This window comes from Dothidotthia symphoricarpi (genome assembly GCF_010015815.1).
Source record: "Dothidotthia symphoricarpi CBS 119687 unplaced genomic scaffold P153scaffold_31, whole genome shotgun sequence".
In the NCBI taxonomy this organism is placed as follows: Eukaryota; Fungi; Ascomycota; class Dothideomycetes; order Pleosporales; family Dothidotthiaceae; genus Dothidotthia; species Dothidotthia symphoricarpi.
This window is the reverse complement of record NW_022985038.1, coordinates 161,017-174,562: the sequence shown is the minus strand read 5'-3', so window position 1 is coordinate 174,562 and position 13,546 is coordinate 161,017. Positions and strand designations below refer to the sequence as shown.

Sequence of the window (13,546 nt, the reverse complement as noted above, 5' to 3'; positions counted from 1 at the left end):
CTCTGTTGCAAGTCTTCTTCTCAATACTATTCGGGATTATGTAACAATGTTTCAAACAGTCATGGCAAGCATTCACTTTACCCTTGCATCAATGACTGCATGCTCAACTGCGCTGTTCCTCCATATCTTATGAATTTTGAAACCGCAATCGCCAAGCAAATCACGCCACTGCCTCTCTGTACGTTCAATTCCACCAATGGTCATCATGTTGAGATCCTCCCAAGCCATTTCTCGAGCCGCACCTACATTGTCCACGACCATATCGGTGATGATCAGGCGTGAAAATCCTGGAGTCATGGCAGCAGCGACGTTACGCAGGATGATCCGACAAGGCTCGTCGCCCCAGTTGTGCAGTGTGCGGCGAATAAAATACATTTGGGCTCCTAAAAAATATAAGCGTAAGCCTATTGTGTCACTAATCTTGATGCAGGTGAGACGTACCGCGGATAGGCAGACTCTCGAAAAAGGATCCAACTACTGGCTCTATCCAGGAAGGTAATCCGATTTCTATAGCTCTGTCGATAACCGGTTTTAGATCGAGGAGCACAAACCGTCCTTTTAGCTCTGGATGATCCGCGCGGATCTGCTCAAGAGCCTGGCCCCGGCCACCACCAAGATCAATGATGGTAACCCCATCTTCGATTGCCTCGTGTCCAAGTTCTTCGCCGAATGCAAATGGCCCGCTGCTCTTCTCTGTCGATAAGCTCGCCACAATCTCACTCCGCATTCCTGAGTCAAACACTTTCCTGCAGTCTTCGTTTTGGTCGCGATACTCCCACATAGGCAATTCGGTGCGCGATCCGAACATGAAAGCACAGTGCTCATAAGTTCCTGGGTCTTGCCATTGTCGGCTTTTGAGAAACTCGGGGAGAGCGAAGATAGCGCGGCCATTGTAATCGTACATCAGGGTTATCAAGTCACGGTTTGCAGATGAGATCAGCGCGCGGGAGATGGCACTATGCGCATAGTGCTGCTCGGATGTTTGGGCTATAAGGGAAGTACTCGCACATGCTTGCAATAGGCGTTCTAATGGGTTGCGTTAGAGATGTTCACTCTGGTGATGAAATAAGCCAACAGTGAACATAATGATACATACTCAGCAAGTTCTTCTCTGCCCCTGTTGATAATCCCAGCTCGTCAGTGCTAAGAGGGCTTCCATCGAGGGGTAGTAATGAGGGTATACCGAGCGCGATCGCACATCGAAGAGCAGCGTTTTGGGCTGGCTGCACATGCCATGTTAATACCATACCGTTTCGGTGACGTTTGAATGTGTAAGGAGTGATCACCTGTTGTGCAATAGCAAAAAGGTTCTCCTCTGGACTGCGCGCTGCAAGTACGAGTCTTTCGGCGGCTGATACCAGTTCACACCGCGAGATATTGGATGCAAAAGTATCTCCACTTGTGAGAGAACATAATGATTGGTTTATGAGTTTAACGAGGGCCAATATCTCCTCAGGAGAGGAGGAACTAGTGAGCATTATGGCAGAAAGAAGTCTGCGATGGGAGGAATAGGTGTGCTTCTTGAAGATTGTCAAACAGTTGTGATGAGTGTTAGAGGACGAGAAGTACCACAGATCTAGCTAAGATTTATGGTCTAGACTGGGAACATAAGTTGGGAACGATACTGTGGTACCCCTCTGAGATTTCAGCAAATCCATAAAGTGGGGCCCAATAGGGTTGCCGAACCCCCCCGGAAGAACCACAGTGCATAACTAAACTTTGTAACGTTGCATAATGATTAGAAAATGGGGCTTGCACGCAACGGCTCAAATCCCCGTGCCCCGGCAATCTATTCGACTCGTGCGGGACGCACTCAAAACTCTCTTAAGAAGATGCCGGACTGGGCTAGGTTGGTAAACTTGACTGTTGAACTAAAAGTGTTATGGAATGATACAAACCTAAACGATCTTACTACAGTATTCCTCCAGCACACCGCTCTTCCTTCCTAAGACTCTGGACCATGTCCTCCTCCACCTCCATCCCAGCTGAGCTGAAGATAACCTTGCAGAGCCAGGTTGACCACTTAATTGCTAATTCGGCAGGAAGGTGGCGGGTCAGCAACGATGGTGCATCTCTGGAAGCCAAGATTAGCTTTCCGACGTTCAAAAAAACATGGGTGAGTAGGCGCAGAAATAGACTTCCGTATTGATGTCACGTTTTAGCTGTTTCATGTTCTGATGTCTGCGAAGCAGTTCATGGACGCGGTGGCGGCCAAAGCAGTAGCGAGCAAACATCATCCGGAGTGGTCGAATGTAAGTGATGTCGACAGTAATCAGACTCAGCTTAGTAGTTGACCCACTTAGATATACAATCAAGTCTTTATTCGTTGGACCACTCATTCTGATTCGATCCTTACGGACAAAGACGTTCATATGGCTGTTTTTTGCGAGGAAACTGCGCTTGCGTTCGGTGCTACACTAGAGACGACTTCGAGTTCTGGGTTAACAAGACTGATCGATCAAATAACTGGTTCAAGAAATGTCGCAGAGCACATAGTGGTGTAAAAGGCCGAATCTAGAGAAGTATGAATCCCCGTTGAAAAAGCTAGTTAAGGTTACTTTGGTGTCAGATATTGGGCTCGAACCACAGGGGTGTTTAGGGTGCATGTGATATCACAAGATTGCAGGGAGAATCGATAAAGATATATTGTCCGTTTTGTAATGCCAGAGGCAGGATGCTTAAGCTATCACTGGTAGTTGCAACATGTAACGTGCTCTTCACAAGACTCTGGTCACCGCCAAAACAGTAGATCTTACGGAAAAGAACAAATACAAAACAACCAACTGCTTTAGCATCCACCTTAATGAGTAGCCAACGCGATAACAGATAGTCCACTGTTACATGCAAAGCATGCATGATGCCTCAATATGCATGATACCTCAGTATGCATGATACCCGATATGCACGATGTCCGAATATGTGTCACGAAAGATAGCAAAATATATATTCATATGAAAACACCGAACAACGACTTACTCACTACCAACATTCTATCCCTTACCAGTTTCATGATGGCTTATACGCAACAAGCCTCGATGCTGTCACAGATACACAGCCCTCATCATTTTCAAAAGATCAAAAGGCTACAATCGGGCGTAGAATGCTCTCCTTCATCGAAAAGCATCAATACTTCTGCTCGCCTTGCAAAGTCGCCACCTAGGAGTCTTACCCTCTTCTCTGACACTTGTCATACATACCACCCTTCTATCAGCTGGCTCGATGGCCTCATTTCGGATTATCCTCTCTTTGACGAATCATCGCGCATACATGAGATCATCACAGCTATGAAGAGCAGACTTTTGCATTATGCTCTAGAAGGATGCAGAGCAATTCTAGCGCCCCTGTTATCTAAATCGAACAGTGCAGACAATCTTCTTTGTAATTCGATCAACACACGGCCAGATGTATGGAAAGCAGTACTTTCAGCCCAACATTACGGAGTTATTTATCTTGTTTCGCGATCCGATGCCCGCGACATTTACCTATCCTCTATAAAGGCTCATCCAAGTGAAACACAAGCCATTGATGAGTTCCTACGAGTTGATGCCGCAGGTATTCGGGCTATAAACTACGCCGTTCATGCCTACATCAGACGCGACGGGCTACGAGTGGATCACGCTAGCAGTTTTGTGCCTCCAAATGCCATCTCGTCGGTCGGAGAGAGGCATGTGGTCATTCGGGCCGTAGACTTTGAACGAACTAGCGAGAGCGTGCTGGCAGAGACGATCCCACTATGGGATCTCCATGACTTTGCACACCTTAGCTGCGCGACGCTGTGTCCATCTCTCTTCGGAAACAAATACCAAACACACCTGGCTCTATTGCACAAAAGCCTCACCGCATTGGTTAGATCGCCAGGAATGAGTGCAGGGACAGGGCCCAAAATATCTGACGGCATGATATTCAGTCAGTTGCTCACACCGATGTTCACCGAAGCGCTGAAGCAGAACAAGAGTTACACATACGCATCCCTCACGGAGAAGCTTGCCATTGATCTGGCTGAGTATCTCCTCGGACAAAAAGCACTGAAACATCTTTCAACTGGGAACATGATGACGCTCTCTGAGCCGATCACGCCAATACAACTCGCGGTGCTGGTACAAAACAAGGGTTATGAGCTTCCTGCCAGCGAGATAGAGCAGCGAGTCTTCACTCGCGGTGGTCCAACCGGTTCCTCTGATGATGTCCTACTTCCCATGTCAGCGAAAGAGCGCATTGAATATCTGGCGACTAGTAGAAGTTGGATGTATTTTGAAGTCAGAAATACGATCAAGCATAGAGCACACAAAACAGCATACAAAATTGTTTGCTCGAGATTAATGCAGAAGGCTAAAGAAGGTTCAGATAAACAAAAGGAGCTTCTGTGCATCATCAAGAGCCACCTTATGTTTGAGGATTGGCAAGCAGGAGAGCAAATCAATCTCTGGAGTTTTCTAGCAGAGAAAGAGTGGTGAACAATTCACTACCTGAGCCTGTGCTTCCTCGAAACGCCCCAGTCGACTTCCAACTGGAGCTTCCACGACTACCAAGGGCACGACTACCTCATCGGCTGGTATCTATTCCCTGAGCGCGACGGCGGCATCAAATCCACGTTTGAGGTCCAGAGCCAACACGCTGATCTGGACTGGGCGAGGGCTGTCTCACTGTACCCGGGCACTTCCTGAGCCAGTTAACCAATGCGACACCCGAGACGCTGGTAGGCAGCTTGCTAGATATGTAGTTAACTGAGGATATCATTGCTTGTAGCAAGTATATAAACTTTCTACTTTCAACTAGCTATACTTCCCTCGCCGCCCTAAGCAGATCTCTAAACCTAGACTCTGCTACTTAAGCTAACTTAACAACATTTCTAGTCTCTACTATCTTACCTGTTACTAGAGTACAGAATTGTAAATACGCTAGTAAATAGGTAAGAGTACGTTAGTAGGTAAGTTAGAACTAGGTTAGAGTTAGGTTTTAAATGAGTATAACCTAACTTCTTTCTAACTCTAACTTAACGTATGGTCTACTATAACAAAACTCTAACCTAGAATTTTAACACTAGAATTAGGTTAAAGTTATATATACCACTAAACCACCGATGCGATGATTGATCTTTGATGTGATCGATGGGGCGGATGACCGTGGAGCAGTTCACATTCTGAGAGATTGGCCTTGCGATGGGGCGGTATGGAGGGGAGATGGTAAGGGGCATAGGATGGGGAATGGGGGAGGGGAAAAGCGAGGTTTGACGAGAGACGATATACGTTACGGCTGAGGAGAGCGAGCTACTTTTTAGGGTTGGAGATGAGTTGGATCAGATTGGGAGTAGGAAGAAATGGTTTGGCAAAAATAGCCGCACATAGTATCAAGTCACATACAATAGTCCGTCAGATATCAAATTCACAGTTCGTCCCTCATATCGAGCACCAACCGCAAATTATTCCTTACAACAAAAATCGGCCACCAAGTGGTTCGACGGACTAGCTTGACACCGTACTAGCAGACGGACTTTCATCAAGTCCGTTAAGTCACGTGAACATGAACATTTGCCTGTGCCGGAAAATTGGTATACTCCGATGAGTTTGATTTATATACCAGTGCATGATATCGTGTGTAAAAATATTGTTTTGCTCATTCTAGCTCGCGCCCGTTCTTGTTACCTACAAATTGTGAATATCGGTTCATCTGACTGCGACGCAAACGACTGTAAAGGAGAACACCGTGATACTTCGTACTTGGTACTACGCGCAGATATCGACAATTACGCCATTCAAATAGACATACAATGACCTCGCCATCCCCAAACCAGCACGGCATCAGCACTCCCCCACCCCTGACCGAGAAGTCCCCTCAAGATATGTCCTCCGACACCAACCCCTCGGAAGCATTCCAAAAACAACAACTTACAACAATCCTCCTCCTAACAGCCACCTCCCTAATGGCCATGTTCCTAATCGCGCTGGACAGAACAATCGTCACCACCGTACGAACACCCAGTCGTGTTCACACAAGAAGCCAGCTAATTGAATACGAGCAGGCCATCCCCAACATCACCGATGAATTCACCTCCCTCCCCGACATCGGGTGGTACGCGAGCGCGTATCTAATAGCGAGCGGCGCGTCGCAGCTCCTATTCGGCAAGATCTACTCCCTGTACAACGTGAAGACGGTCCTACTGCTAAGCATCCTGCTATTTGAAGTTGGGTCTGCTGTGTGCGGAGCGGCGCCGAGCTCGGTAGTGTTTATCACTGGCCGGGCAGTGGCTGGAGTTGGCGCGGCGGGGATTCTGGCTGGATCTGTGAGTTGCGGTGTCGGGGACGCAAACTGGGGTTCATCTGCTGACGCGTGGGACTAGGTAGTGACGATAACGCGTGTTGTTCCGCTGGAGAAACAGCCGGGGATGAATGGGCTGCTGGGCGCTGTGTTCGGAGTTGCGATTATACTCGGCCCTTTGGTTGGCGGCGCGCTTACGTCGAATACGTCGTGGCGGTGGTGCTTTTATGTTAATCTGCCTGTTGGGGGAGCGGTTATGCTTGTCCGGGCGTTTACGATCAAGGTCCCCAACTCGAAGACTGTTAGCCTCTCGTGGACGGAGAAGTTGTGGCAATTGGATCCTCTGGGCGCTTTGTGCCTTGTACCTGGTGTGATCTGCTTGGTGTTGGCACTGCAGTGGGGAGGTCAGGCTTATGCGGTGAGTTTCCCTGCCGGTTATAAACATTTTCTGGACTGACAGCGTGTAGTGGGATAGCGGCCGTGTTATCGCACTATTGACTGTCACGTCAATCTTGCTCGTCTCCTTTGTTGCTGTCCAGATATACTTTCCAAAGACGGCAATGGTCCCCCCTCGGTTACTCAAGCAACGTAGCGTCGTTGCAGGTTTGTGGCAAATGTCCTTCGTCGGTGCCGGGATGTATGTCATCAGTACGTACAGAATCTCCAGCAGATGCCACAATCACGACTAACCTGCTTCACAGTCTACTACCTCCCGGTCTGGTTTCAAACCGTCAAAGGCGACTCCGCAGTGAAAGCAGGCATCAAACTCCTTCCGTTGATGTTGTCAATGCTAATCGCATCGATTCTCTTTGGGGCCGTCACCCAGAAGCTCGGATACTACACGCCAGTCGGGATTCTTGGAGCTGCCATCATGGCCATTGGAGCCGGACTGTTCGTTCTACTCGAAGTCGACACAGGCCATGCAAAGTGGATCGGCTATCAGGTTGTGTTCGGCTTCGGCATGGGTCTTGCCATGCAGACACCTACCATTGCTGTTCAGACAGTTCTGTCGTCACGCGATGTTCCCATCGGGATGGCCTTGCTGTTCTTTGGGCAGCTCGTAGGTGGCGCGATTGGCGTCCCTATAGCGACGAATATACTGAGTGTTCAGTTACTGAGCAAGCTTGCCCGAGTTTCTGGGTTCGACAAGTCGCTGGTTACATCTGGCGGTGTCACGGGACTGATCAGCTCGCTGCCGGTGGAAATGAAGCCGGCTGTTCTTGAGGCATATAATGCGGCGCTCCAGGACGTATTCAAAGTTGGGGCGGTTCTCACGGCGTTGGCTTTCCTCGGCGCAGCAGGGTTGGAGTGGAGGAGCACGCGCGAGGGTGCTGTTAGATCCCCTCCAGCAGATGAAGAGAAGGACGGTGAAGTTGTTGAGACGAGTGCGACGATGTTTTAATGTCTGTCATCAATGCCAGTCGAGAAAGTATACCACAATACAAAGTGGTATGTATCGAGGATCGAGGACTTGTCGTCTCCAAAGCGATTGATAGGAAGTCGCTTACTAATTCTATGACCGAACTAGCCATGACAACTTCACAGGAAAGCCTATCGACAATTACAACTGTCCCATAAACACCAATTCATTATTGATCTTGCCTGAGCTTGATTAATCGATTCGAGTCCGTACATAAAGTTTATATTAACAAAACAAGTGTAAAGCCTCCGGACTCACTATTTTCAAGACACTGTACCATTGTTGAAGTATTTATATGCTCTCACACAGTGCAGACCTTGACGAGTCGATGAGTCATTTTTGCATGTTTAATAGGTTATGAGCCCGGTTAGCGCAGTTGGTTGAGTAGGGGTTACGTTAGGGCATAGCCCGAGTTCGAGCCTCACTTACTACTGAGAATTTATACCTTCTTTTCTGCTGGTTGGGCCAGTTGAACCGGTTGGGCCAAAATGGCATCTAGGCACCTAGGCATCCAAGCATCCTATCAAAGAAGCCTACCCTGTGCAGAGCATGGGGGAGTGTTGAAGTATTTATATGCTCTCACACAGTGCAGACCTTGACGAGTCGATGAGTCATTTTTGCATGTTTAATAACCATAAACCAAACATCAATACATTCATTTCTACCTGTACAAGCTGAGCCGACCAAACTTCAACAATACACGCCTATAACCCAACTACACCAATCCTCACACCCACAATGTCGCCACCCCAGCCCTCAACCTCCGCCCCTAAATCAAAACCCCACCGCCTCCTAGCCTGCACGCTCTGCCAACAGCGCAAAGTAAAATGCGACCACAACACCCCCTGCGCCACCTGCGTAAAAGCGCGTGTGCAATGCGTGCCCGCAAAGCTTGTCCCACGGCGCCGGAGACGCCGTTTTCCGGAGGAAGAAATGCTTGTGCGTCTGCGGCGGTATGAGGAGATGTTGGGCCGGTGTGGGGTTGAGGTTGAGCGTTTTGGGGCTGGGGCTGGGGGTGGGGGGGAGGAGGGAAAAGAGGAGGAGAAGGAGGAGGAGAGGACTGGCACGAGTACGCCTGTTCCGAAGATACAGGAGCAGAAGTATGTGTTCATGAAGAACTAGGGGGTGATGTAGGATGTGCTAATTAATATGCTAGGGGTATGTTCAACGCCATGCGTGAAGAGGTGAATTTCCCGCCCTACCTACTTACCTAACATATACAAGTCTTGTCTTGTCTTGTCTTGTCTAACAGTGTCCAAACAGATCGACAACGACGACCCATCAGACGACGACGTCCAACCAACCGTCTTCAAACAAGCCTGGGACGCTACAATCGAAGACGACAACCACCTCCTCTTCGGCCGGTCCCAGACCCCCGTCGCAATGTACACGCTGCACCCGCAGCCAGTTCAGGGATTCCAGCTGTGGCAGCTGTATCTCGACAACGTGAACCCCTTGTTGAAAGTCACGCATACGCCCAGCCTGCAAGGCCAGATTATAGAAGCCGCGGGGAACATCTTGAACATCGCGCCGAAACTGGAGGCGCTCATGTTCGGCATCTACTGCACCGCCGTCTCGAGTCTCAGTGAGGAGGAGTGTAGGGGAATGTTTGGGACGAACAAGTCGGAGCTTTTAGCGGCGTATCATCTGGGGTGTCAACAGGCGCTGTTGAATAGTCGGTTTCTGCGGTGTACGAGTCGCGACTGCTTGACTGCGCTGTACCTTTATCTTGTGCGTTGATCGGCTTTATATACCTGCGCTTTCTGATCAAGGCAGATCTCCGTCAGAACCAACACGACCCCTGAGTCTCTGTCCTCGATGCTCGGCGTTGCGGTCCGTATCGCGCAACGTATGGGCATCCACAGTGAAGCCGCGCTGGCCAAACTCACGCCCCTCGAAGCCGAAATGAGCAGACGACTCTGGTGGTCGCTCATCCTGTTCGACACGCGAATAGGCGAAATGGCCGACTTCCAAGCCACATCACTACTGCCCCTGTGGGACTGCAGCGTGCCTCTTAACGTGAATGACTCGGATCTGCGACACGACATGAAAGAGGCGCCACGTGTGCAGGGAAAAAGCACCGACGCGCTTTTTGCCGTTGTGCGCAGCGAGATGGGGGAGTTTGTTCGTCGCACCGTGTTCCATCTGGGCTACTACGCGCCGTCTCTCCTGCCCAGGGACGTCCACACGGAAGGTGGGGAGACAAACCGCTTTGAGAAGACAATCCAGGCCAAGTACCTCGACTTCTGCGATCTCGATAACCCACTGCACTTCACAATCCTCTGGACGACACGCGAGACTATCGCGAAATTCCGCCTCATGGAGCACCACTCGCGGTACGCCGGCTCCGCACTCCACCAAGCCGAGACGCAGCGCGAAGCAGCGCTCTCCTACGCGCTCAGGATGCTGGAATGCAACACGAAGCTCGTCAGCTCCCCCCTAACAAAGGGGTTCCTGTGGATGGTACACGCCTACTTCCCGTTCGTCGCGTACATCCAGACAGTGCAGTATCTGAAGTGGCGGCCCGTGGGTGATCAAGCCACGACGGCGTGGCGAGTGATGAGCGAGAATTACCACGCGAATGATGAGTTGCTGGCGGGAGGATCGCGCTTCTTTGAGCTGCTGGCGGGGTTTGTGCTACAGGCTTGGGAGGCGCGCGAGGCTGCTTCTGCGTCATCGATGGAGATGTCGCGGCTGGTGGTGTCTATTAGGCAGCGGTTGGCGCGTATGGCAGAGGTTTCTGGCGCTCGGGAACGATGTGATGATGTGGCGGTTGGGTTGGCGGGTTTTGTCACATCCACGGATATGGGTGGCAATGTCTACGATCCCATTCATGACATGGGCGTGCTCGATGATTATGCATCATCGGGGCTGGGGTCGTGTGTTGATCTACCCGGGCTGTCTCTGCAAGATGTCCAGATGGATGGCGTGGACTGGTCTGCGATGAACTGGGATGCTTTGAATGGTGGGACAGGTGCGGTTGCAGGCCAGGAGCAGCATGATCAACATTGATGAGCGGATGGGAGTGCACTGCCGTACAGGTAGAATCGTTGATTACTCTTCATCATGTCGGTCTGGCCTTGCCTTGGCGATTTGTTTTACTGGGCAAAGACAACGGAAACAGAAGTTTGTCGGGTCGAGTGAGTTGAGTGAGGCGACTTGTTCAGTTCAGCCACTGACTTCAGACTCGTTTTGAGATCCTGGAGCAGGAGTATATGCGAGACAAGTGAAGCGGTTACCGTGCAGATGGATGGTTCTATCTGGATGTGGTGGTGGGGCTGTGTTACTGTGGCGTGTGTCTGGATGGTCGTTAAGAGGGGAGTGTGTTGATTAGAAGACGATGTTTGTAGGACGTCAGGGATGTAAGATATTTGGAGTAATGGAGATGCTGGAGATGGAATGGTCTGAGTGAGATATAGAGTTATGTGGCTGAAGCAATCAAAAAAAAAGTATACTCATTCAAGACATCAGGATATATATCGATGTTGAGGTGAAAGTACATTCACATGGGTAGGCGACGGATGACCCGATGCAGAGTAGCGTCGCGTGGCAAGGCCGAGAATTAGCCTCACCTTTCCCGCGCCCATGGCTGGATGGTGCATCATCGCTGAAGCCACGCGACGCTCAACTTTAAATATCCACCACCGAATCTCGACTTGCGCCCACAGTCCTTTCCGGCAGAACGCGAACAGCCTCGAACTACGACAAGACTTGAATTTCAAACACCGTCTCGGAAGAGGTCGATTATCTACAGGCCAAGATGGCGGACGGAGGAGTAGACGTGGCCGCCCTCAGCGAAGACCAGCAGCTCGCTCTCCAACAGTACACGGCAGTCACGGACCAGGATATCAAAGACGCAATCCCCCTCCTGCAACGCTGCCAATGGAACGTGCAAATATCAATCGCGCGCTTCTTCGACGGCGAGCCCGCCGAGGACCCCGTCGCCGCTGCTGCTGCCTTGCAGCCCACTCCACAGGACGTCCGCCGGCAGGAAACACTGCTGAACGGCTTCTCGTCGCCGCGCTCCTCGACTTCCAGCGCCCGACGGCAGCAGCGACTCGAGCCTGCCCCGCGCGTGGTCCCGCAGCCAGAGAGCCAGGTCACCACCCAGGCGCCGCTCGTGCTGACGCTCATCTTCGCGCCCATCTCGCTCATCTACTCGCTGCTGTCAAAGTACTTCCGCTTCATGGGCTGGCTGTTCCCCTTCATCCCCCGCACATGGGGCCGCCTGACCGCCAGCAACATCACCACCCCGGCCTCCCAGCGCTCCGCCAGCGGCCGTCGTCCCCTGAACCCCCGCGACACCGCCGCCCGCTTCATCCGCGAGTTCGAGGAGGAGCACGGCACGCACAACCTCCCCCTGTCCGAGAGCGGCTACGCATCCGCCTTCGACCTCGCAAAGAAGAACCTACAGTTCCTACTCGTCGTACTCGTCTCGCCCGAACACGACGAAACAACCTCCTTCATCCGCGCCACGCTCCTCCACCACGACGTCGTAGCCTTCCTCCGCAACCCAGCCAACAACATCATCCTCTGGGCGGGTAACGTACAAGACGCAGAAGCCTACTCCGTCTCCACAGCCCTAAACTGCACCAAATTCCCCTTCTCCGCCCTCATCGTCCACACCCCGCAAATCTCCTCAACAGCAATGGGCATCGCGTCCCGCATCGCCGGCCCCACTCCCCCCCAACAATACATCGCCACCCTCCGCGCAGCAATCCAAACACACTCCGAACCCCTAACCCGCGCCCGCGCTCAGAGAGCAGAACAGCAATCTACGCGTACCATCCGCCAGCAGCAGGACAGCGCGTATGAGCGCAGTCTAGCCACGGACCGCGAGCGTGCCCGCAGGAAGAAAGAGGACGCCGATCGCCTCGCCCAAGAGCAGGAAGAAGCTCTCGCCCGCGAACAAGCACAGGCCCAACACGCGCACAACCTCGCCCAGTGGCGCAGATGGCGCGCGTCCACACTGGCCCCCGAACCAAGCCCCGACGACAAAAATGTCGTTCGCATCAGCATCCGCCTACCCAGCGCTGAGCGCGTCGTGCGCCGCTTCGCCGCCCAGGCTTCCGTCGAGGAATTGTACGCGTTTGTGGAGTGCTATGATGTTCTGCAGCTACAGCAGCGGGATGGGGAGAAGGTAGATCGACCAGAGGGCTTTGAGCACGAGTATGCGTTTCGGCTTGTGTCGCCTATGCCGCGGGAGGTGTTTGATGTAAGTTCTGAGGGGAAGTTGGGGGTGAGGATCGGGCGGAGTGGGAATTTGATTGTTGAGTTGGTTGGGGGGGAGGGGGAGGATGATGATGATAGTAGTAGTGGGGGGGAGGGGGAAGAGTGAGAGGGAGGCATTGCATAAAGTGGTGTTTTTGGATTGTTTGGATTGTTTAGCGGGGCTTTGGCTGGGGTTATGATATGATATGATAAGACGTGAATAGAAGAGTGTGTACATGCCATGTCCATGTATATACATGCACAATAAATTCACGAAAACCACAAAAAGTTATCAAGTTCAAAAATTGCATATTGAATAAATCCTCCCTCGCTCGCTACAGAACCAGTGTTTACAAATTAAGTCGCCAAGTTTTTTGAATCCCCACTCTCGCTTTCCCCCACCCCGATACAATACAGCAAGGGTTGGGGGGTAAAATCTCACTGGGTAGGTAGTACGTCGTCTCCCTACCCCCCCAAGGCTCTGTTTGCAGATAGGTAGGGAATGCCACCCACACTACACCACACCACCTACACCACACATCGCATCACATCACGTCACCGTTGCCACATGGTTGATGCTTGCCCACTGCCGTACACGCATTTTGGGATTGTTCCGGCATGAGCCCTGTGCAGAGCTACAGCAGCCGGGCAAGGTGTAGC

The 13,546-nt window shown here is 51.5% G+C and overlaps 6 protein-coding genes across 6 annotated transcripts; 5 read left to right on the top strand and 1 right to left on the bottom strand.

Moving 5' to 3' along the window:
• Nucleotides 1–72: 72 nt before the first annotated feature.
• Nucleotides 73–1,478, bottom strand: P153DRAFT_391575 (S-adenosyl-L-methionine-dependent methyltransferase; the record flags this gene model as incomplete). Its single annotated transcript, XM_033671081.1, has 3 exons — nt 73–383; nt 442–1,026; nt 1,097–1,478. 3 exons carry the CDS (start codon nt 1,476–1,478, stop codon nt 73–75), a joined length of 1,278 nt encoding a protein of 425 aa, XP_033517879.1.
• Nucleotides 1,479–1,960: 482 nt separating this feature from the next.
• On the top strand, nt 1,961–2,504 carry P153DRAFT_303957 (transcriptional coactivator/pterin dehydratase; the record flags this gene model as incomplete). Its single annotated transcript, XM_033664553.1, has 3 exons — nt 1,961–2,116; nt 2,190–2,252; nt 2,304–2,504. The coding sequence occupies 3 exons, from the start codon at nt 1,961–1,963 to the stop codon at nt 2,502–2,504; spliced, it is 420 nt and encodes a 139-aa protein (XP_033517878.1).
• A 531-nt stretch (nt 2,505–3,035) lies between these two features.
• On the top strand, nt 3,036–4,454 carry P153DRAFT_303864 (uncharacterized protein; the record flags this gene model as incomplete). Its single annotated transcript, XM_033664548.1, has 1 exon — nt 3,036–4,454. The coding sequence occupies one exon, from the start codon at nt 3,036–3,038 to the stop codon at nt 4,452–4,454; it is 1,419 nt and encodes a 472-aa protein (XP_033517877.1).
• A 1,313-nt stretch (nt 4,455–5,767) lies between these two features.
• P153DRAFT_391572 (MFS general substrate transporter) lies at nt 5,768–7,657 on the top strand (the record flags this gene model as incomplete). The annotated part of the gene is made up of 5 exons (XM_033671080.1): nt 5,768–5,965; nt 6,020–6,280; nt 6,338–6,673; nt 6,723–6,903; nt 6,957–7,657. The coding sequence occupies 5 exons, from the start codon at nt 5,768–5,770 to the stop codon at nt 7,655–7,657; spliced, it is 1,677 nt and encodes a 558-aa protein (XP_033517876.1).
• Nucleotides 7,658–8,692: 1,035 nt separating this feature from the next.
• P153DRAFT_328351 (uncharacterized protein) lies at nt 8,693–11,115 on the top strand. The gene is made up of 4 exons (XM_033665353.1): nt 8,693–8,775; nt 8,832–8,859; nt 8,939–9,406; nt 9,452–11,115. Exons 2-4 carry the CDS (start codon nt 8,836–8,838, stop codon nt 10,685–10,687), a joined length of 1,728 nt encoding a protein of 575 aa, XP_033517875.1. The 5' UTR covers nt 8,693–8,775; nt 8,832–8,835; the 3' UTR covers nt 10,688–11,115.
• A 175-nt stretch (nt 11,116–11,290) lies between these two features.
• On the top strand, nt 11,291–13,013 carry P153DRAFT_352163 (UBX domain-containing protein; the record flags this gene model as incomplete). The annotated part of the gene is made up of 1 exon (XM_033666373.1): nt 11,291–13,013. Exon 1 carries the CDS (start codon nt 11,436–11,438, stop codon nt 13,011–13,013), a length of 1,578 nt encoding a protein of 525 aa, XP_033517874.1. The 5' UTR covers nt 11,291–11,435.
• Nucleotides 13,014–13,546: the final 533 nt, after the last annotated feature.